A 22,670-nucleotide genomic window follows, 5' to 3' on the forward strand; every position below is an offset into this window, starting at 1 on the left:
ATGCACACTGACTCGGATTACGGGGGTTCTGGAAGCAGCGGGAACGGTAAACTGCGGAATTGGCTACTAGAGCAGGTGCACTGTGGGAAGTATCCTGGCCTGGTGTGGGAGAATGACGACAAGAGCATCTTCAGGATACCATGGAAACACGCCGGGAAGCAGGATTACAACCGCGATGAGGATGCCGCGCTTTTCAAGGTAAGGACTGTGTAGCCCTATTGCTGCTATACGTTTCAGAGCAGAGAGCAAGAGACACTGAACTGAACTGCACAACCTTTAAACTGGACCAGATAGCAGTCCAAATTAACCCAGACTACGATTCATATTTTTTATTTTGTGATTCTTCTGACAGAAAAAATTATAAGAAAGAAAGAAAAGGAGAACAAAGTCTAGCTGACAGTCTTGATCCAAATGGACCCTGCATGTCATGTCATTCTTGAGTAAATGTAACTCTGTAGGCTACAAATATAGGACCAAATGGACCCTTTCAGGTCTGTAAAAAAATGAAATTGAAATTAAAATAGTTAAGAATCACTGAACTTGGCTCAGTGGTCCAGGCACCTTGGCTTGGCAGTCCAGTCTGGCAGTGTGCCGCGGGTTCGACTCCCGATCCCGACGGCCTTTACTGCATGTCTTTCCCCCCATCTCTCTCCCCATTTCCTGTCAGCCTACTGTCTGTCCCTCCATAAAAAAATTAAAATAAAGGCGAAAGCCACAAAAAAAAAAGAATCACTGAACTAAACTGGAACCCCAATCTATATGCATAATTAACTCTGAGGTTTGAGAGCCAGCTGTTTCAACTTGATACCGACGTCTTCCCTGCAGGCCTGGGCTCTGTTCAAAGGCAAGTTTCGAGAAGGAATCGACAAGCCGGACCCGCCAACCTGGAAGACACGCCTAAGATGTGCCCTCAACAAGAGTAATGACTTTGAGGAGCTGGTGGAGCGAAGCCAACTGGACATCTCAGACCCATACAAAGTTTACCGTGTCATCCCAGAGGGCGCAAAGAAAAGTTAGTCACATTATAGCACACCTCATGTTTGACCCACACACACACACACACACACACACACACACACACACACACACACACACACACACACACACACACACACACACACACACACACACACACACACACACACACACACACACACACACACAATACTGCTATTTCTAAATCATTTAACCCAATAACCTGAGGCCGATTCTACAAATGCCTTCTAATCATTAGTTATTTTTCATAATGAAAAACTATTCAACTTTATTTATTATATTTATATAACACTTTCAAGAAATTTTCAAAAATGTTCAAACATATGCTATTTTTTAATAGCCAATGCAAAATCTGGATGAATTGATTAAAAAGTATATGAATAAATAACTTTAGAATGCTTTAACCACTTATGGCCAAAACAAAGGATCTTGCATCACTACAGTAGTCGTTAATAACATTTGTCTTGCACCAGTGGGTTTTGACAAGGGCCAGTGAGCTGACTGTAAATAGAAACAGCCTCTATCGAAGTTGTCAGGCAAAGAGACCACCAGACTGACTACAAACAAACACTATTGAGCTTTTTATGATGTTGCCTATCTGAATGTTCATTTCAGTCTAATGGACTTGGGCTTTGCAATGTAGGACCAGTGGCGGAAAGTACATGTAGCCTACTCAAATACTGTACTTAAGTACAATGTTGAGATACTTGTACGAGTGTCTCCAATTCCCAATGCTTTTACTTCTACTCCACTACATCTCAGAGGCAAATATTGTACTTTTACTACACTGCAATTATTTGAAAACTTGAGTTACTATAGCTATAGATTATGATTATTACAAAACATACATTAACCACTTCAGCTCTATATACATTTTGAAAATAGCCAATAGCAGCCGATGGCAAGCTCACTGCTTCAAAAGATTTTTATAGATTTGAAAACTTGAAATGGGACCTTCTGTAAAAGTTGTACTTTTGCCAATAAGAAATGTGAATCCCTAGCCTAGACTCCTTCAAAACCGCTCTCAAAAGAGCACTTACAGGCGGCTGCAATTCGTAACTGGCCCCTGTAAAAAGTTAAAGTCCCTCCCTCTCCCCTTTATCCCCAATACTGTACACGTTTTTCCTCCTTTTTTATTTTTTATTTTCATTTGACTGTATATACATGGCCAGTATGATGATTTTTTTTTTCTTCATAGAAGTGTATATTTGTACCTCTGTAAATGTTCTGATGAATAGAAAAAGGAGGACCCTGATGTAAACAACTCTTAAGCTGCGTTCAGACTTGAATATATATATTCGCCTCAGTTCATCCCGTTTGTGCTGCGCCAGGTCGCGCCGCGCCCGTTCGCGCAATTCTTGTCTTTGCATTGACTTTGTATGTAATCACGCCTCTCTAACCATCCAAGTCTGAACGCACCTTTAGTGCTTTTCCTGGTTATATGTATCCAGTAGCAGTTTTTGTTATTGACCTGTACTTTTGTTTGAACTGTATACCCATTCTACATACTGTGAATACAAATTTTAATCAATCAATGCTGTTGGTACTTTACATTTTTGATGCCAATACTTTTGTACTTTTACTCAAGTATATATTTTGAATTCTGGGCTTACTTGTATTGTCTATATTGCATATTTGAGTAGGCCTACTTTTTCCACCAGGACCCAGACAGGACAGTCCATTGAGTCCAGTGAGCTATGCCATGCACCCCTCTTACCCCTCAGTGCAGACTCAGGTAATTCTCCTGTATGTTGTGTGTGGTGTGTAAGGCTGGGTGGATATGACATCAAATCAATAATATATCACAATTATTTCAGATGTTTGCCTTGACTTAAAATTAAATAATGATTATTAAAAAATATTCGTGAAAATAGCAGATCTACAAGCTCACAGCAGCTTCGTGTTGTGAGCTTGTAGTTCGGATATTTAAGCTATTTTGTACGCCATCATTAATTGTACAACAAAGTAAAATACAGTGGTGAATCAGACTTATCGATTTAGTTGATTATAGAAAGAAAAAAAACTATTTTGTTGATGAAAGACATTTAAAATTATACAGTAGATAAAACTGCATCTCGGTTATTCGATTAACCAACCCATGGTTGGTTGATTAAGTCGGGCATTGGTCCTAAATATTGGTTTCTAACAGTACTATTTTCAGTTAATTGTCCAGGCCTAGTAGTGTGTGTGTGTGTGTGTGTGTGTGTGTGTGTGTGTGTGTGTAATGTATACAGTATGTGTGTGAGAACGAGAAGCCACAAGGTTGGATGAGTAAGAAAAGGTCAGATGAGCATGCGTGATATGTAGATACACCAAACGCCAAGAGTAAGAGTAAAGAGAAGGTCACAGGTTACACACTGCTTCCTCTGTCATGCTGTATAAATGATGTGATCATGTCATCTGTGTGATCATGTGTGTGAGATCATGTGTTAACACCATGTTTCACACCACTCTCTCTTACTGTAGGTGCCGGGGTACATGCCCACTCCCGATGTGTGGAGAGATTATTTCCCAGAGCAGGCCTCCCTGCCAGAGCTCCCCTTCGTCCAGTGTCCCTACCCGCCCCGAGGCCTGTCGTGGCAAGGCCCATCCATGGAGAATGGTACGGTGCTGCTGACCCTATCAGTTATGGAGAGCATTCCAAGTGGTGGAAGATATATTGTAGCAATACCACAATGTTACAAGTAAAAATCCTGTATTCAAAATGTACTCGGGCAAAGGTATTGGCATCAAGATATACTACGCAAAAATGTTTAAAATCTTTTAATCGTGACGCATCGTGAATTTGTATTTTCAAAAAGCCGAAGAATGTATATAAGGAGACACCCGTACACTGTCTTCTACAATATGTGCCACTGAGCTGTAGTGGAGTAGAAGTATTGAAAAATGTAGTATTTTACTTAAGTACAGTACTTGAGTAAATATACTTAATGACTTTCCACCACTGAATATGATTATAATTGCTGCATCAGTAGAGGTTTGTATCATACAAGCTGTATGTAAGTCTGTGTATGCACTGTACTGTAATTAAAAGCCTGCTATGTTCAGTTTTTCTGGCTTCCCTGTGGATCGCAGACAGTCATCTATGTCAGACATCAGTACTAGGTTGTCAGTCATATCCATTTCTGGGCAAAGTTTCAGCCCAATCAACCTCCATTGACTTACTGTACATTATAAAATCAAAGCTCTTATCATCATACATCATCTAATTCCGGCCAATCACATCCTATGTCCAGCTTTTAATGTTTCAGTCCAAGTACAGAACCAACTAAGGTCCATTTGACTAAGTCTACTCTAGAGGATTTAAGAGGTTAAGCAGATGCAAGTGAATATAAGTACTGTAAATACCGGTATAAGTCTAGGTGTGAATGTATGTGACTGCACATTACAGCAGCAGAATATGATGTTTAGCATTGGTTTGGCCTGTGTTGAGCCGCTGCCTCTCTCTCTGTCTGTCATATAGGGTACCAGTTCAAAGGCACCTTCTCCTACTCTTACAGCACACCAGATATGCAGCCCTCTGCTTACACGCTGGACAACAGCATGAGACCAACAGACACACTCTCAGGTACGTGCGTGCGTGCGTGTGTGCGCACACACACACACACACACACACACACACACACACACACACACACACACACACACACACACACACACACACACACACACACACACACACACACACCTTATGAACTGTGTGGTTTCACTCTCCTATACACTCAGACCTCCGCCTGCATGTGTCGGTGTACTTCCGAGACACTCTGATACGAGAGGTGACCACCTCCAGCCCAGAGGGCTGTCACATCGCTCCATGCCCTGCCGAGGACAAGCCTCACCTCAGTCCAGGGAGTCCGGAGCTCATCGCCCTGCCTGTGGAGAGCCTCTCTCGGACGGCAGAGGATTGTTCTCCAAGCCCGCCATCTGCCCTGGAGGGGGGCGTGCGACTATGGATGGCCCCAGACGGCCTCTATGCTCGTAGGCAGTGCCTGGAGAGGGTGTACTGGCAGGGAGGGATGTCTCCTTATGGAGACAAACCCAGCAAGCTGGAGAGGGAGGTGACCTGTAAACTCCTCCACACGCAAGACTATTTAACAGGTAAGACACATGGTGGATGTATGCAATGCTTCAATGGAATTTTTTTTTTCTTCTAAAAAATGCTAAATACCACGCACAAAAATGTAGTATTGATACAATCGATTATTTGCATCACATTCCGGCCAAATAACAATTGGCGTCCTCACTTTTCTGTCCTCACTTTTTATCCTAAATCCAATCCAGCTAATCACTTGTGGCATCCTCAATTTTCTGTTCTCACTTTTTATACTCAATACGTACATTGCTCATCCTAACAAATCATCCCTATGGGGTACACACAAACACACAAAGCTGGGAATAGGAGGGGCTAGTGCCCCTCAAAAATAATTCAATTGTTTTTGAGTATGTCCCGGTCCTAAGAGCACGGAATGTGATGATTTGATTGGCTGATGTATGATGATAAAAGCGCCCCTCAATGTGTGATTTTTTGTAAGATGTTCTGAAAATAGCAGATCTACAAGCTCACATCATTTCACAAGGTAACACGCTGAGAGTAAATAGCCGATGCATGTAGGATCAAAGTGGTTAGTGGTTGAACTGATTTGGATGCCATATTATTAAATAATTTAGCTGGGGATCCCCACGGAATCCCCCCCAAGGACCCCTGGGGGTCCCCAGACCTCAAATTGAGAACGACTTCGACCATATTCAGAGTTGAGTTAGTTCCCTGTTCCCATGTCGAGTAAACAAGTCACGTGGTGCTAGTGCTGCCACCTCATCCCCGCCCACCTGCCAGAACCACAGCTGTGTGACGCTGACAGCTAATTGTGCTGCTTTGCATTGACTACATGACCAGGACTTTCCAGTCACATTATCTAGTCACATCACATTCACAGGAATTTCTGTCAAATGACCTATTTTTGTCCAAAAGGTCATACCCGACCCATTGGACTATAGGGCTGGAACAGTTAACTATAGATTGTAAAAATAACAATCGATTTTGGGCATTTCATCACAGGTGAAAATCTTGAAAGGAATTTCCAAAAAACGTGTAATGTGACGTGTTGTAAGCATGCAGATCTGCTATTTTCACTATTTTTCGTCGATATATAATTTCAAAATATATAATATATAAAATATAATATAAAAAAACAGTTTCTCGATAAATCGAAAAAGTAATCAATGGAATAATCGCTATAGAAAATAATGGATAGTTGCAGCACCTATACATTAACCTTGTTTATGGCTCTCCTATCAGAGATACAGGGCTATGGACTCCACGGCCGACCGCTGCCTCGTTTCCAGGTACTGCTGAGTTTTGGAGAAGAGTTTATGGACCCCCAACACCAAAGGACCCTCACTGTCCAGGTAACTGTCCTTCCATTCATTACTGCTTCTCACATCAGATCCACAAATGACCCGTTTTGAGCTTGTAGATCTGCTATTTTTGCAACTTTTCAATTTGAATCCTGGAATGTAACAGTTTTGGACATTCATTTCCACCCGACAAACTTATTTGAAGAGAGACTCAGATTGATTTGGTTTATTTGTGTGTGTGTGTGTGTGTGTGTGTGTGTGTGTGTGTGTGTGTGTGTGTGTGTGTGTGTGTGTGTGTGTGTGCGTGCGCATGTGTGCATAATGTCTGTCTAATGTCTGTCTAATCAAGTGACAAAATCTCGACGAAGCCTTTCAGCGTATAGGGGTATATATGGATAAATACCTTTCTAGACTGAGAATTGATTTCCTCCACTTTCACAGGTGGAACCCATGATCGCCAGGCAGCTCTTGTACTACACGCCGCCGCAGTCAGGTGGCCACTACTACCGCAGCTACGAGCACCCGGGGGTCACGGACCACATGGGCCCCTCAGAGGACTACCAGAGGGTCATCACACACCACCACAGTGACCTGCAGGAATGACCTCAGTGGTGAATGGGAACTTTGTAGGTCGGACAAGAAAGGACAAGATGAATGGGGAGACCATTCTGTGGATCACAAACTAGACTGAATGAACCCTTCACAGCTCGGTCCATGAGACTATAATTGGAGAACCCAAACTGTACTGAGACTGATATGGGACAAGGAGTAACATTTGACCACTTACTGTAAGTGCTACAGTATACACTTCATCCTACGATGAATAGTGAAAGTAGCCGAAGTACAAGCTCACAACACATCTTTACGCGTGTTGTGAGCTTGTCGGTTGGCTATACAATGTTTTGAAAACGTCTGAACATTTTTGAAATTTTGTATAACTTTTTATAATGATATATATACCGTATATTATTTTCAAACTTTCTATAATGACATGACACCAAGGTGTAAAAAATGGTTAAAATGTACAGGTTGAAAAGCACAATGTTATATTGTTTGTGGATTTTGTGTGCGTGCATGCGTGTGCTTGTGTGTGTGTGTGTGTGTGTGTGTGTGTGTGCGTGTGTGTGGGACTGAAACAAGAGTGGCCAATTTCTACCATAACATTTTTCAGGATCTCAGGATTTTTAATACTGACCATGCAAATAAAACTGACAGTTTGATTGTACTAGAAGCTTGCGTGCCACAGGCGTGATCACGTTTAACGACACGCATTCGTGTTGTGTTTGTTGTTTCTCCATCAATGTCGTATGTGTGAGTGTGATACACACACACACGAAGTGTACATTTTGAACGAAGGCAGGCAGTGATGTGTCTTTGGCCACTGATCGTGTTTTTTCCATGCTCACCGCAATCGGTCCACAGAAAGGGAAATTGCAAACGCTGGCCTGCTGTCATTGGCCAGTAGTCGCAGACCCACATAGCCTGGGTGACAACAGACTGCTGGGTGAGCGCTGGTGCTTTGGCATGGGGGGTCAGATCAACATATGGAATGAATTCTGTACTGTTCACAGAGAAGATTGTGTGTAGTGCACATCGCAATGCCTATATGTAGGCCAGGTGCTGGATGTCAGGCATCAAGGCAAACATCAAGGATGCATGCCATGAGTGTACAGGGTTTGATGAGGTCAGATCAACATATGGAATGTTCTCCATATATGGAGATCTAAGGGTTTGAGGTTTGAGGTCAGATGTAGAGTTGCTGGCCGGCTCCATATATGCAGATTTAGGTGATGATCCAGTCTTCTCCATGTATAGCTCATTGGCTATCCAGGGTTTGATGAGGTCAGTGTTGTGATCTTTATATATGGAGATGGCCATATATGGAGCGTTGACCACATATGGTGGTGTGACGTGTCACGAGGCGCTATGGGATGACAACCATATACGGAGGTGTGAACTGACTGACGGACGGACAGCTTTTTCATAATAATCTGCGACCTAGTCGCAATTATGGGTGTCATTGGGCGAGAAACGATTTGAGACGTCACACACACCTTAGATAAGCTTCGTCCACTTAACTCACAATGTATTGTAAGGAGTCTATAGTTGTTTTCAGGTGTCATATTTTTGTATGTTTTTATCCCCCCCTGTTGCATTGTACAGTAGGCTACTGTTTTAAACAATAAATGGCTTAAGCCTAAATAAGGATTTTCATTTGTGTATGATCAGTGTATATGTGAACTTTACAAGCATGGTGGTGTATCATCTGTGTGTGTGTGTGTGTGTGTGTGTGTGTGTGTGTGTGTGTGTGTGTGTTGGGCACACGTGCGTGCGTGTGTACAGGAAGTATGTTTGCAATACAGGATGGTGGTGGTTAATCAAAAACATCATTATCACAAACAATGTGAATGACATCACGAGGGGAGGAAGAGGTGCGCTACACTTTCCGCCCTGTGCAGAGAGCACCTTCCTGGCTTCTGCATACACACACTAGACTAGAGTTCCATTTACATGGAAAAAGTCTAAAATGCATCGCAAAGATAAACGAAGGATGACATCACATCCCAGTATTGCATTTGATGTATGTCCTTACTGTAAATTACTCTGGATGAAGAGTGTCTGCTAAATGCCTAAATTGTAGTACTGTAGCATTTGTAGTAGTAGTAGCAGTAGACTAGTAGTGCAAACCACATTGTGAGCTTGTAGATCTGCCATTTTCGCTGAATGTTTGCCTCAGAATAGGGATGCGAGGGTTTAAGTCCAATACGCAGATTTCTTTCCTTCTAAAATTTAGAAGGAAAGAAATCTGCGTATTGGACAGTTTAGAATCTAAACTGTCCAATTGTCCAAACTGTCCAAACTGTACATTATTAACTGTACATTATCACACGTAAAGATGAAATTACCTACCTAGGTTCCATCCTGGAGGCTAATCTTTCCGGTGATAAAATGGCCACCAACGTAATCAAAAAAGTCAACCATAGAACAAGATTCCTCTACAGGATCTCCTCACTGGTCAACAAAAACACCTTGAAGACCTTAACAGGAGCCCTTGTACAGGGTTTCTTTGACTATGCATGCACCTCCTGGTACCACAGCACCTCAAAGGCCCTTAAAACCAGGCTCCAGACTTCCCAAAACAAACTGGTCAGGCTCCTACTTGATCTAGCCCCCCGAACCCACCTCACCCCTGCCCACTTCGACAGGCTGGAATGGCTTAGGGTCGACGACAGAGTACAGCATCTTGCAATGGGTCTGGTCCACAAGATTCGATACACCACCAAGACACCCATGTACCTGTCTAGATACTTCCTTAATGTTAACGAAGTCCACACCCACAACACCAGAGGGAGTGCAACGAACCATGTACAACCCAGATTCGGCACAAACAAGGGACTAAATTATTTTCGCTCCTATGCCACCAAAATGTGGAACGCCCTACCAACTGTCATTAAGACATGCGAATCCCTTGACTCCTTCAAAACCGCTCTCAAAGGGCACCTACGGATGGCTGCAATTCGAAACTGGCCCCCGTAAAATCTGAATCCCCCCCCCGCCCCCCCCTTTTTTCCCCTCACTGTATATATTTCTTTTCCCTTTTTACCTCCTTTTTGATGAATTCCTGTTCTGTCTATAGAAGTGTCTATTTGTACGTCTCTAAATGTTTTGATGATTTGAACATGGTGGACCCTATTGGAAACAAGTGTAATGCTTAATTGGGTCGTCCACTCACAGTTAACAGCCTTTGTATTGAGTTTGTGCTTGAAATGTACTGTAATTCTGCAAACTGTTAATAAATTCTTCAATCAATCAATCAAACATATCTTTGTTCAGTATGTCCAATATGGCCATGCTGTGTACCAACTATTGGTCTCAATGATTTACATTTAGGGGCGAGAATGTCAGAAGAAATGTTTAGGCCGAGCCTGAAATTAAAGGCATGCATCTCAGTTGATAACAATACACAATTCACTGCTGTGGGGTTGTTTGTATATCTATGCATTAACTAGAGGCCACCAAACAACCTACTATCAACTTCAACTCTGCAAAGAGTTGAAGATCTCTAACTTCCTAAGATAAGCAGTCATATTTCACCGAAATCACATTGCCCTGATTAAAACCAGATCAAAGTGAACATGTTTTTCTGGGGCCTGTCACCTTGTCTCCTGAACGGAACAGAGTTCTGGTGAAAAACTCCCCTCTTCACCTCAGTTACTGTAAACAGAACCGTCAGAGGACGGATGAGACTTCAGGCTTTGAACCTGCTTTTGTGAATGAATAACGTGGGTTGACAGCGAACTAAGTTTAGAACAGAGAATCAAAACAAACCGAATCCGCCATGCACAGCATTCCCCCTGTCTGGGAAAACATGACACCAAAGAAATACTGATTTGTCAATACCAGCAGAGGTTATTTAGGAGAGATTGTCAACACAATCTAGGTCTTACATTAAAATGAGTAACTGTGACTATAACCTATTTTTTTGTTTTGTTTTTTAGTCGGTGGCTGCTGCTGCATTGTCTCATGTGAGCTAGGGGTGTGGTGGTCTCCTCCTGTCTATGTTATGTCTGAGAGACGACCAGACTCACTCACCACAACAGTCCCGCTGGCTTTCTTTCACGTGATGCTCACAAACGTATCACTAGGTCTTTACCTTGTGTTTGAACATTATGTGGCATTTTTGTAGCATAACCGTCTGCTCCACCCTGACATACCCCACCCGATACGGTTGTGCACTCATCCACCGCACCCTCGGACATACTGTACTCACTCAATCTACTCCCAGAAGACCAGTTTGTGTGTGTCTATGCTGCATGAACCAATGGGTAGGATCTTCAGAGATGAATGGCTTGTGGTAAACCTGCCCTTGTTGCACACAGAGCGTGCACGCTGTGTGTGTGACACAGACACACACACACACACACACACACACACACACACACACACACACACACACACACACACAGTAAGTCTGTATGAAAGAGGACATTCTTGCTGTGGCTTACGGACCTGGGGAAGATGGAGATGACAAATGCCCATTGCCCACAGTCGACGTTAGAACGATGTTTCCGTCTTTGCGGCATTGCAGTCACTCCTATGCACTTTGAGGGGCAGGTCTATAAGGTCCATCCATGTCCATAATACAGTCCATGTCATGTATGTGAGATATCTAGTTTAGTTTAGTTTTTTCCTCTAAAGAATAATTTATTATTACATAAAGTATTTATGGAGTGATATTTTGTGTCTTCATACACAGCTAGCATAGTGCATGCTAGTTTGCAGACCCAATACTCCCTGAAGACATTACTATTCATTCATACATTTGGAGGCCATCGATATTGTCCTTTTCTTTTTGCTGAGGTTTGCGTGATCTGCGCAAAAGGACAGTTAACCCATTTTGGGCGGGAACCCCTTTTGGTGTTTTAAACATTATGTTATAATTTAGCTATTAAAAATAGCAGATCTACAAGCTCATAGCGCGCCACCGAGTGGCGCGCTACGAGCTTGTAGGTCTGCTATTTTTGAAAAATCGTGAAAATATTAATTTCAGAAAACTGGAGGATTAAGAAGGATTTTTTTAAATTTTGAGGTCAGGCCTAAATGGGTCAAATGATAAGGGACAATATCGGTGGCACCCAACTGTACATACCCAGACACCAGTCACCACTGAACATCTGAAGTGAAGGAGTGTGGAACAGCAGTGTCAGGACAATGGGGAGATAAGCTACCAAAGACGAAGCAATTCAATTCCAGCCATGTTAGACTGTCTTCTTTTATTTTGCCATCAAGATGGCAAGGGACAAAACAGCACCACCTTGAAATCTACAACAAATCCCAAATTTAAGACGATGGTCTATGGTCCACATTTCCCTGAAGGACAGACCACTGTCTTTCTCTCTGAACCATAGTCACCGTGACATAGCCTTGCTACTCGTTTAGGTGTTCTGACATTACCATAATCAACATGGATTTGTCACCCAGGGACTGTTCTGACCAATAACACTGAGATCTGATCTGTGACTTCAAAGTTGCAACGTGATTAGATGTGTATACAGGCAGGTGCTCGTATAGCATAAAGTTGTGAGTAAAGAGGCTGAAATAAAGCCTGATTTATACTTTGTTGCACGCGAGTGACGCGTTGTAAGCTTGTACATCGGCTATGTTTGGTGCGCTCACCCGTGTACAACCGAGAATAAGTCATCCGTAAGTAGAGTAGAGTCCTACAGTAAAGTGAAATGATAGGATGAACATCCATTGATACATTGCACATGAACGAGTGAACACATGAGATAACAGCTTCATCTCTTGATGGGCAGGACGGAGGAGGGCTGGAAACAGGTCAGCTGTAACTGCATGCTGCTCTTAAACTTGTTCAGCAGCTCTTCCAGTAACCTGAGACGGAGGGCAGAGAGACACAAGGACAGATGCAGTTTGTAGTTAGAAAAGCAGTGGACACGACCGGTCGACCGCTCTCATGGATACAAAATGGAAGATAAATTGCATGCATTGGATGAAACGTGTGTAAAATCACTTCATATAGACGAGGCATGCTCAGTGCAACTGTCAAAGACTCACTTTTTGTCTGCTCCACTGTGAAGCTGGGGAAGGGCCTCCAAAGCCATTTTGAAGCTGGCACTGGAAGAACAATAGACTGTTAAATCTATTTAAAATAAGGGACCGCATGGAATCAAGCAAGCATCTACAACAGGTCCAAATACACAGAAAGAAGTCATGATACATGTATAAGTGTGTGCATGTGTGTGTGTGTGTGTGTGTGTGTGTGCATGTGTGTGTGTGTGTGTGTGTGTGTGTGTGTGTGTGTGTGTGTGTGTGTGTGTGCATGTGTGTGTGTGTGTGTGTGTGCATGTGTGTGTGTGTGTGTGTGTGTGTGTGTGTGTGTGCGTGCGTGCGTGTGTGCGTGTGTGCATGAACCACATAGCCATGTTGCTTTCACTTCCTTTCCAATAGCCACCAAGTAACCTAAATAGGGATTGTCATGTGGGATGTGTGACTGCTAAAGATTTATGTGTGACATACAGTGCCATAAATCATTGTCTGTGTGTGTGTGTGTGTGTGTGTGTGTGTGTGTGTGTGTGTGTGTGTGTGTGTGTGTGTGTGTGTGTGTGTGTGTGTGTGTGTGTGTGCGTGAGTAGTACTTACTTGCTTTCAGAATTAAGGTAAGAAGATATGGCATCTCTCAGAGCACAGAGTTCAAGGCGGGCCTGACAAGTGCAACAAGAGAAGGGGGGTGGGGGGTGAACAGAGGACAGATGGAGTCAAGCGTTGAAGCCTTGGCACTGTTAGGGTTAGTCACTTTGAATGATTAGAAGAACCTGACTGATTATTACAACAGGTAAATCCCCCTCACGTCTCACTGTAAAGGGTCTATACTGCTGCAACTATGTGTGTGTGTGCGTGTGTGCATGTGTTTCCATTCTTGAAGTGGCATGCACCTTTGATTCTAGCTTAGAAGAAGCCTTTTTGACCAAAGTCATTAATTACCAGCCGCTCCTCCAGACCATCACAGAGCTAGGCTACAGGTGAAATCTACTTGTGTTTATTTTTGGCAGCCTAGGACATGTACATAGGTTGGTTGTAAGAGGCGGCCAACAACTTGGGATGCCAAAAAAAGCAGCTAAATGGCTTGCAACATTCTGTGCAATCTCTTCTACTATCGGTAGCGAAGACGCTGTTACTTCTACCCCTGGAGGGTGTGTGGGTATTTGTCTGGGATTTGCTGATTGCATTCTGTACAGCACCTTGTAAATATTTTTGTCCTTGTATTGTATCTCTTATGTGGACATAAATAAATGATGAAAATCTGCATGTGCACACCTGCAAGGCTCCGTTTTTGCTGAAGGAGGACACGCACTGCATGAGGCGACTCAACTCGTCCGCCACGGACTCAACGATTTTGGACAAAACCCTGGGAACCAGCTCCTTGGACACTGTGAATACCTGAGAGACAGACAGACAGACAGACAGTCAGATAGACACACACACATATGCAGAGATATACAGAACAAGATGGGCAGATTGACATGGGGGAGATGAGGAAAAAAGGTAAAACGATAGATACATTGAGAGACAGATGGGTGGAGAGAGTCAGAGCGAATAGGACAATGCACGTCATATATGCTTCGTGGACGTGTCACGTGACCGAAATAGTAGATATATAAGCTTGTAGCTTGGCTATTTTTGGTGATTGTCACCTTGGTGGTTTGATGTATACTTTGACTGAAGAGAGGGAGAGAGAGAGAGAGAGAGAGCATCACAAAGCCAACAGAACGTATATGACTATCGTCATCGAGCAGAAACTACATTTTATTTTATTTTTGGACCTCCGATATAGTAAAAGGTTTTGAGCTAGGCTTGACTGAGGAGCGAGCACAGAGAACTAGGGTGTACTAATGAGGTAGTGGTTTGCTGGTGAGTCGTACCTCAGCGTGAACTGTGATGATGTTGACCAGCGCTTCCTTTAAGTAGTTCCTCACACCTGAGAGAGGGAGGTGTGAAAGCACAATGGAAAATAACTCATTTATTGAGAGCGATTTAAAATTAAAGAGTGTGGTTTCTACTCAGAGGTTGTTGGTTTTTCATGGAGCTGAGGGTCCCTGGCCTGAACCCTTAGAGGCAATATCTTTTTTTTTGCAGAGGACAACAAGTGAAACTATCATATCCTAGAACAGTGGTTTATCAATCCAAAATGTTCCTCTTTCACAAGAAGTCCTGCACACACACACACACACACACACACACACACACACACACACACACACACACACACACACACACACACACACACACACACACACACACACACACACACACACACACACACACACACACACACACACACACACACACACACACACACACACACACACACACACACACACACACACACACACACACAGGTACGAGCATGCAAAATCACATGCACAGCACCACAACAAAAAAACTAAGCATAGCGTAGAAAGGCCAGGGGAATGTCAGACTCATGTTTGAGAAAATCTGAGTAAGTAATTTCAGTAGGTGTGTTTACAGTAAGACTTCAAACAGCTGTAGCCTACTCTACATGACATGAACCACACACACATCCTGACCCTCTAAAGGCAGCTCTCCACCTCAACGATGTCGGTGGAGGTACGTGTTGGAACTTGGAAAGCATCTGTTGCCGAAAATCTCGACCGTCAGATAGTAGCAGGCTTGTTGTTGAAAAAGACACCAAGCCGTAGGGCTATTTCTGGCACCATAGTAGCTGTCAGTCGGTGTCGACTGCCAGTATGTAGTAATCTGTAGTATACTGTCTGTTTGGTGGAGAGCTACCTTTAGACTGCCAGCCTCCTGCAGGCTGATGCTGCAAAAGGCTGACACTCACAGGCATAGAGCCCATTTGTCATGAGGCTAGGGCTAATTTCCACCCAGACAAGTGCATGTGGAATAAGTGTACCTGTAGGCGTCTGGCAGTCCCTCCAGTCAAAGTAGCCGGCATAGATGCCTGGCTCCAGGGAGCCTGCGATGGGGTCGGCCCTCCTCTCAATGTAGGCGTCAAACAGCTTGGCGTCCAGCTCCCTCACAGTCTTCAGACTGACCTGATTACACATATTTAACCACATTATTGCATTTTTATCCTTTATTGTATATGATCTATAACTGCGCTGCGTTGCATTACACCAATATGTTGCACAACAACACTTTTTTCCCAAACATGGATAAGCCTATTTGATTTTTGATGTTATCCACATGCATCCATTATTATCCATCCATTATTATCCATATTATCCACTATTTAAGTCCTATACTGTATGTGCGTTTGCGGTGTTGATGTTGATTTTCTGTATCTACCTCGGCTTCAGCATACCATTTTAAAATGCAACATTGGGTTGCTTGCTACCATACTGTAAATCAAAATATTGTTGACCATCTTTATCTGTTGCTCTGTGATCAAGGAACCAGAAGTATGGCTTTCACTGCATGGTGAAACAACTATAAAAAATAACACATTTTGCACATATATGCAGTATGAATGCAAAGAAAACTTCAAGCCATAAAACTTCTGGCTAGAAGAATTACAGGTGTTGGTGTTGTCGGCAACATTGTCTAGGTCTAGTTTTTGAGTGGTGCAACCACTCCAAGGAACAGCAATGTCCCTATGTCCCTCCCTATGCCCTAACCTATGTGACTATGTCCCTATGTCCCGATGTTTAGAGTACCAATAGGGGGTGCTGTTGCACCACTCGCTTCAGACTGGTCTGATTTGCAGACATGCAGCAAAGGCCGCCGGGATCGGGACTAGAACCGCAATAGGTTCCTGGACCGCTACGCCAGCGGGCCAGGCCAACATCGCATCGATGTGATGAGGACAAATCCTTATCACCAACATCGCATCGATGTGATGAGGACAGATCCTTATCACCAACATCGCATCGATGTGATGAGGACAGATCCTTATCACCAACATCGCATCGATGTGATGAGGACAAATCCTTATCACCAACATCGCATCGCATCAAACATAATGCTCTATGTGATGAGGACAAATCCTTATCACCAACATTGCATCGATGTGATGAGGACAAATCCTTATCACCAACATCGCATCGATGTGATGAGGACAAATCCTTATCACCAACATCGCATCGATGTGATGAGGACAGATCCTTATCACCAACATCGCATCGATGTGATGAGGACAGATCCTTATCACCAACATCGCATCGATGTGATGAGGACAGATCCTTATCACCAACATCGTATCGCATCAAACATAATGCTCTATGTGATGAGGACAAATCCTTATCACCAACATCGCATCAAACATAATGCTCTATGTGATGAGGACAAATCCTTATCACCAACATCGCATCAGACATAATGCTGTAGGGGAGAAACTACCTAACTCAGGAATCAGGAAATGAAAATACATTTTTCAGGAAATGAAGAAAACCTTATATTTTTTTAAACATAAAAGTTGGTATTGTGACTTTATATATTCTCAATTACTTGCATGAGAGGGGGAGAGGTGGTGGAGTTAGCTGCTTTAGCAGACAGTTTGAGGGTCCAATGGAGTTACCCAATAATTAAATAGCAGAGGTTGGACAAAATTGGATTACTTTGTTTCTCAACGGATTCTGACAGGACATTAGGTCTACTAGCCAGGATAAAACATCTACCCTAATCTGCTCACTGCAAATACCCTAAATTGCCCTAATCCAAGATGCCACCAATGACAACCTATTATAAGGCAATATTTTCTAAATTTCATTATGCTTTAAGTAGCATGTGACGTGTCAAACTAGGGGGTTTTCATGATTCTGAATCCATTCCAAGCATTAGTTTTGCACAAAAAACACTCCTTGGGCTAAAAGCTGCCATAGCCGTCATCACAAATGTGATGAGGTCAGCACATTTTGGGGACATTTGGGTAAGTGGCTATGGCTGAATTTAGCCCAAGGAGTGTTTTTCATGCCAAAATAATGCTTGGAATAATAATAATGCATAATGAAATTTAGAAAATATTGCCTTATAATAGGGTGTCAATGGTATGGTAGCATATTGGATTAAGGCAAATTTAGGGTATTTGCAGTGAGCAGATTAGGGTAGATTGTTTTATCCTGGCTAGTAGACCTCACCTAATGTCCTATCAGAATCAGTTGAGAAACAAAATAATCCAATTTTGTCCAACCTGAGAGGAATTTTTTACTTTATTTACTGGACTATTAAGAGGTTTTGTCTGCTTTTTAATACTTTTCATTGGTTCAATATTGTTTTAACCCATTCTGGGCGAGAACCCCTTTTAGTGTTCTAAGCCTTCTGGACGGGAACCCCTCTTGGGGTTCTGTACAGCAGAGGTATCCAACCTCCACAACCAAATGTGGAGAAATGACATTTCTCTTGTGGTGACCGTTGGTATTTTAAAAAGAGAAAGTCACCTTCTTCCTTGCAGAGAGCATGGTTTTCAATGCCTTTGGTGAGTAATATTCACCTTAACCTTAACACATTTCAAACAGACCATATGAGTAACAAAACACAGCTGAGTACTATCTTATATTTCAAATGATTACAGTAAATGTAGCTTTTTTTTTAAATAGTTTTTGCAAATGTCTTATATGCGATTTTTTATAATCCACTACATCAATTTGTCTGATGAAACCTGTATTATACTTTGTTGTACAATGGTCACGGGTGGCGTACAAAAATGGGGGGGCACGCGTTAGTCCGACATCCCGTCAGTTCACAATGCATCACGCCACGTTGTGAGATCTTCTCTTTTAACTATATACACTGTATATGTTTGGCTCTTTGTTCTAAGCATAACTTGGACAATATAATATGATCAAGTATGTTATGTGTGTACTAGACCAGTGGTTCTCAACCTGTGGCTCGGGAGCCCAGCGAGGGGGGGGGGGGGGGGAAAGGCGGCCCCATGACAGTGGATTACAATTGAAGGAATTTTAAGACCTTTTTAATACATAAAAAAGAAAGAAAGGAAACAAACTGTACAGTACCATATTGCCTCGCACGTCGCACTCTGAGCTTGTAGATCTGCTATGTTCACAATATTTATCTGTGGAACCGAGTCAAACTAATGTAATACCTACATTCCTACATTCAATATGATTATTTCTGGGGGTCCCCCGTTCAAATATGATTAAATGGTAAATGGTGCATTTATATAGCGCCTTTATCCAAGGCGCTTTACATAGATTGTGCATTACATTCACCCATTCACACACACATTCATACACCGATTGCGGCGGAAGCCATGCAAGGTACCAACCAGCACATCGGGAGCAATTTGGGGTTCAGTGTCTTGCCCAAGGACACTTCGACATGTAGCCAGGAGGAGCCGGGATTCGAACCGCCGACCCATGGATCATTGGACGACCTGCTCTACCTCTTGAGCCACAGTCGCCCCGGGGGGTTGCGGCCTGAAAAGGTTGAGAACCACTGTACAGTGTCACTGTATGCCACACTGACCCGAGTTATCTTCTCTGTGCCTGTGAAGCCATGTTTCTCAAAGTGCTCGGCCAGGTTGAGTAAGGTGTGTCTGTCCAGGTACTGACAATTACTGAGGGTGATCAGCAGGCGCTGCTCCTAAACACACACACACACACACACACACACACACAGTCAAAAATGGCACCAAACCAACAGGCTGACAGATGCAAACATTTACAGAGCATACGCTTATCCCATAAGACATGAGGCCGATTCAGTAGTTCTCACAGTTTCAACTTGAGACATCTGCTATTTTTGAATAGCCAACGCAGAAATCTAAAATGCTTTCCCGGATTTAATGGTTAAATACAAGCTACTGCAATTACTCAAAAGCATACTCACAAATAGCTACTGTAATTACTGTATCTTGCAGTGTTCATAATAGATATATTCAAGTCTGCTGCTTAAAGAATATTGGGCTATAGTATGCATGCATGCACTAGTCTCTTCATGCAAATTTCAACATCTGCTCTTATCAAGCCAGATCTGAGTTGCAACCACATTTGATTTGACATTTCGATGCAAACTCTGATCTAAGCAGTTCGGATTTAATGACCCTGCACATGATTTAAAACAGAATAACATGATGAAATGTCTTAGTTGTTTGTTTGTTTTTCCTCCAGTCTTGGAGGAATGTTCAGGAATGGCTAATCCTGATAGGTTTAGCTACTATTGTAGATCTTTAATAGACTGTATGTAGGAGTTTAACAACGTCATCCATAGTTTCCAGCTTGTCAGGTGGAAGCACTTCACAGAAGGAGATTTGTTTTCCCTATGAATGTGTAATTATGTAACTTTGGTCTTATTATGTAACGTCTGTCACCGGATGACAGATGTTACATAGAACACATAGTGAAGTGACAAACGTAACAGTAGCCTTAGAAACTTGTAAGGACCCTTTCAATATACAGTACATATACTGTACAGAACTGTCAGTATACTTAAGCAATATTACACGAGAGGGTGTGGTTTAACGTCATTAATGCACGCCTGTGATGCTGCAGGACTTCCGAAAGGCAGAAGTGCATTAATGATGTTAAAGCTCACCCTCGAGTGTAATATTGCAATTATACAACAGTTACCCTTAAAACTAAGATATTCGCTGAAAAAAAATCATACTTTTTAAATGACAGATGTAGCCACTACGACCACAAATGTCCCAAGAATCTTGCTCTGGGAGAACAGAGCAGCTGATTTCTTTGTTGATTAGGTGTGCGGTGATGCTCGTTTGAAGCACGGCTAGAAGGCTGTTTCAGATTCAGATTGCTTCCTCGAAATGACCTGTTTACTTTTACTGAGTGACATATACATACAATAATACTGTCAACAATTGTATTGTCAAGGTGTCAATACTCAACACTGTATCATAATTGTTCGTATTGTTCATTTTCATTATAATGAGTAGGTCCTGTATTGCCTTTTTTTTAAAGGTTTGTTTTTGGCTTTTCTGCCTTTATTGACAGGAAAGAGGGAGAGAGAGACAGGGGGAGACATGCAGCAAAGGTCGTCATGAACGGGACTCGAACACACGACACGCTGTCAGGCTAGATAGAGCCTATATGTGGCATGCGCCTGGACCACTAGGCCAGCGGGCGCCCCCTGTAGTGCCTTTTCATTGGAACTGGAATTTTCTGTTCTTCACTGTTATTATTGACACTTCAGTGATGCTAACGGACCTCGAAACTAACCGCATCATTGTCCTGGAAATAATAACAGCAAAGAACACACTATTGTGTAATAGTGCTTAACACAGCCAGCCATGACACTGGAGAGCACAACATATTGGCCAGTATTAACTGTACCATAAGCAGTGCATACCAACAGGCATTGAGACTGGCACCAGTGTGAACTCTGGTCAAGTGCCTTCAATACGGCATGGCTGTCTCACCCCTGATAGACACCAGAGGTTTAGGGGAAACCCCGTCTGTACCATGCTCTATTTCCCTTTAGCAGAAACCTACTATGCACTGCTCCATCTCCTCCACCCCCTTCCCTTCACTCACATCTTACAGGAAATGAGGACGTATGTGCTTCCTGTCCACAACCAGGAAACAAGCATCATAGCGCTGATGGTGGTTTGAATGAATGAGACCTGAGTTTGTCTGTTTGTGTGGGGGTGAGGGAGGGAGACCACGTGCTGCCAGCCGACGAATGTGGGATTTTGAGGGTCAGACCGCAAACAGATAGCGAGAAATAATTAAACAATTGTCTTCACTCACCGGCGTGGGGCTGAACTCCTCCTGAACACCACTGAACAGATCTGGAGAGGCCAGGTCCGACATACTGACAACACATAGAGACAGAAGATAAACTTATACACTACTGGATTTACAATGGAACTTAATACCATAGTAAACAGTAAAATTATCTGTGTTCATTTTGCCATTTGTAATGCAATCATTTGTAATTGATGAGTTAAATTAACCTCCAGAGATTTACATGTACAAACCCTACCATGACTTGTAAATAATGAATAGTGTGTGCGCACACACAGACACAGACACACACACACACACTCTCTCTCTCTCTCTCTCTTACTGAGATGTGTTACTATCTCCATCCGTTTTAGTGCTCAGCTCATCCATACAGTGGATGAAAACCTGAAACAACAGAAATCACTGTAAGGATCATTCATTTCTGGTTCACAGTATATGTAATCCATTGAAACACCAACCATTGTATTCCTTAAACTCCTTCTCTTTTGTACTCATTCACACTGCGAGTGTGAATAATTAGCTCAAGCCCAATTTGTAGTTTTTCCATACTCCAACTCCACTATCATCAATTTGTCTCTGGAGTATTTATGAGCAGGCTACACTAAGACAGGCACAAAAATAGTCAGTGATGTTACCCATGTTTTACATGAGGTCTGTACTTCTGCCCTCTGGTAGAAGGTACAGTGAACCAAAGTGGAAGTACATCAGGTTTAAAAAAATGTTTGTACCGGCTTCAACTAAAATGTTTAACGAGGCTCTGAAACAGCAGTGACTGTGAGAGGTTAGATTAACCATACTATCTGTGCACTTGTGTAATGTTGTGTCACCCCTCTCTGTTATGCATTTCTATTATCTTTTTTGTCACAGCAGGTGTGAAAGCCCAAGACAAATGTCCCATGTGGACAATAAAGTTTACCTTGACCTCGAGTATAGAGCTAAACACATACATTACATATTACTAATACTACTGAGTACAGTTCAAGTACAGTAGGCCTTATTGATGACTACTCCCTCCCTCCCAACTCAGTGGCCTTGTGGTTAGAGTGACCTCCCTGAGAGGTTAGATTTTACTTTTACACGACAGCGGTCTCCATTGAA

General features: G+C 42.7%; 2 protein-coding genes across 2 annotated transcripts in view; one reads left to right on the top strand and one right to left on the bottom strand.

Annotated features, from left to right (window-relative positions):
* On the top strand, positions 1–6,954 carry LOC306926177 (interferon regulatory factor 4-like; the record flags this gene model as incomplete). The annotated part of the gene is made up of 8 exons (XM_079505440.1): positions 1–198; positions 826–1,012; positions 2,658–2,731; positions 3,463–3,598; positions 4,460–4,564; positions 4,723–5,094; positions 6,293–6,402; positions 6,793–6,954. 8 exons carry the CDS (start codon positions 1–3, stop codon positions 6,952–6,954), a joined length of 1,344 nt encoding a protein of 447 aa, XP_079361566.1.
* A 5,188-nt stretch (positions 6,955–12,142) lies between these two features.
* Positions 12,143–22,670, bottom strand: part of exoc2 (exocyst complex component 2) — a 52,533-nt gene continuing 42,005 nt past the window's right edge. The window contains exons 20-28 of the mRNA XM_079506769.1: positions 21,895–21,956; positions 21,576–21,639; positions 19,336–19,452; positions 15,806–15,947; positions 14,793–14,848; positions 14,188–14,310; positions 13,513–13,574; positions 12,928–12,987; positions 12,143–12,744 (exon numbers count right to left, since the gene is read on the bottom strand). Coding sequence (XP_079362895.1) covers positions 12,651–12,744; positions 12,928–12,987; positions 13,513–13,574; positions 14,188–14,310; positions 14,793–14,848; positions 15,806–15,947; positions 19,336–19,452; positions 21,576–21,639; positions 21,895–21,956 — 780 coding nt within the window. The 3' untranslated portion in view covers positions 12,143–12,650. The remainder of the gene's footprint in view (positions 12,745–12,927; positions 12,988–13,512; positions 13,575–14,187; positions 14,311–14,792; positions 14,849–15,805; positions 15,948–19,335; positions 19,453–21,575; positions 21,640–21,894; positions 21,957–22,670) is intronic.

Source organism: Electrona antarctica (assembly GCF_951216825.1).
Source record: "Electrona antarctica genome assembly, chromosome: 7".
In the NCBI taxonomy this organism is placed as follows: domain Eukaryota; kingdom Metazoa; phylum Chordata; class Actinopteri; order Myctophiformes; family Myctophidae; genus Electrona; species Electrona antarctica.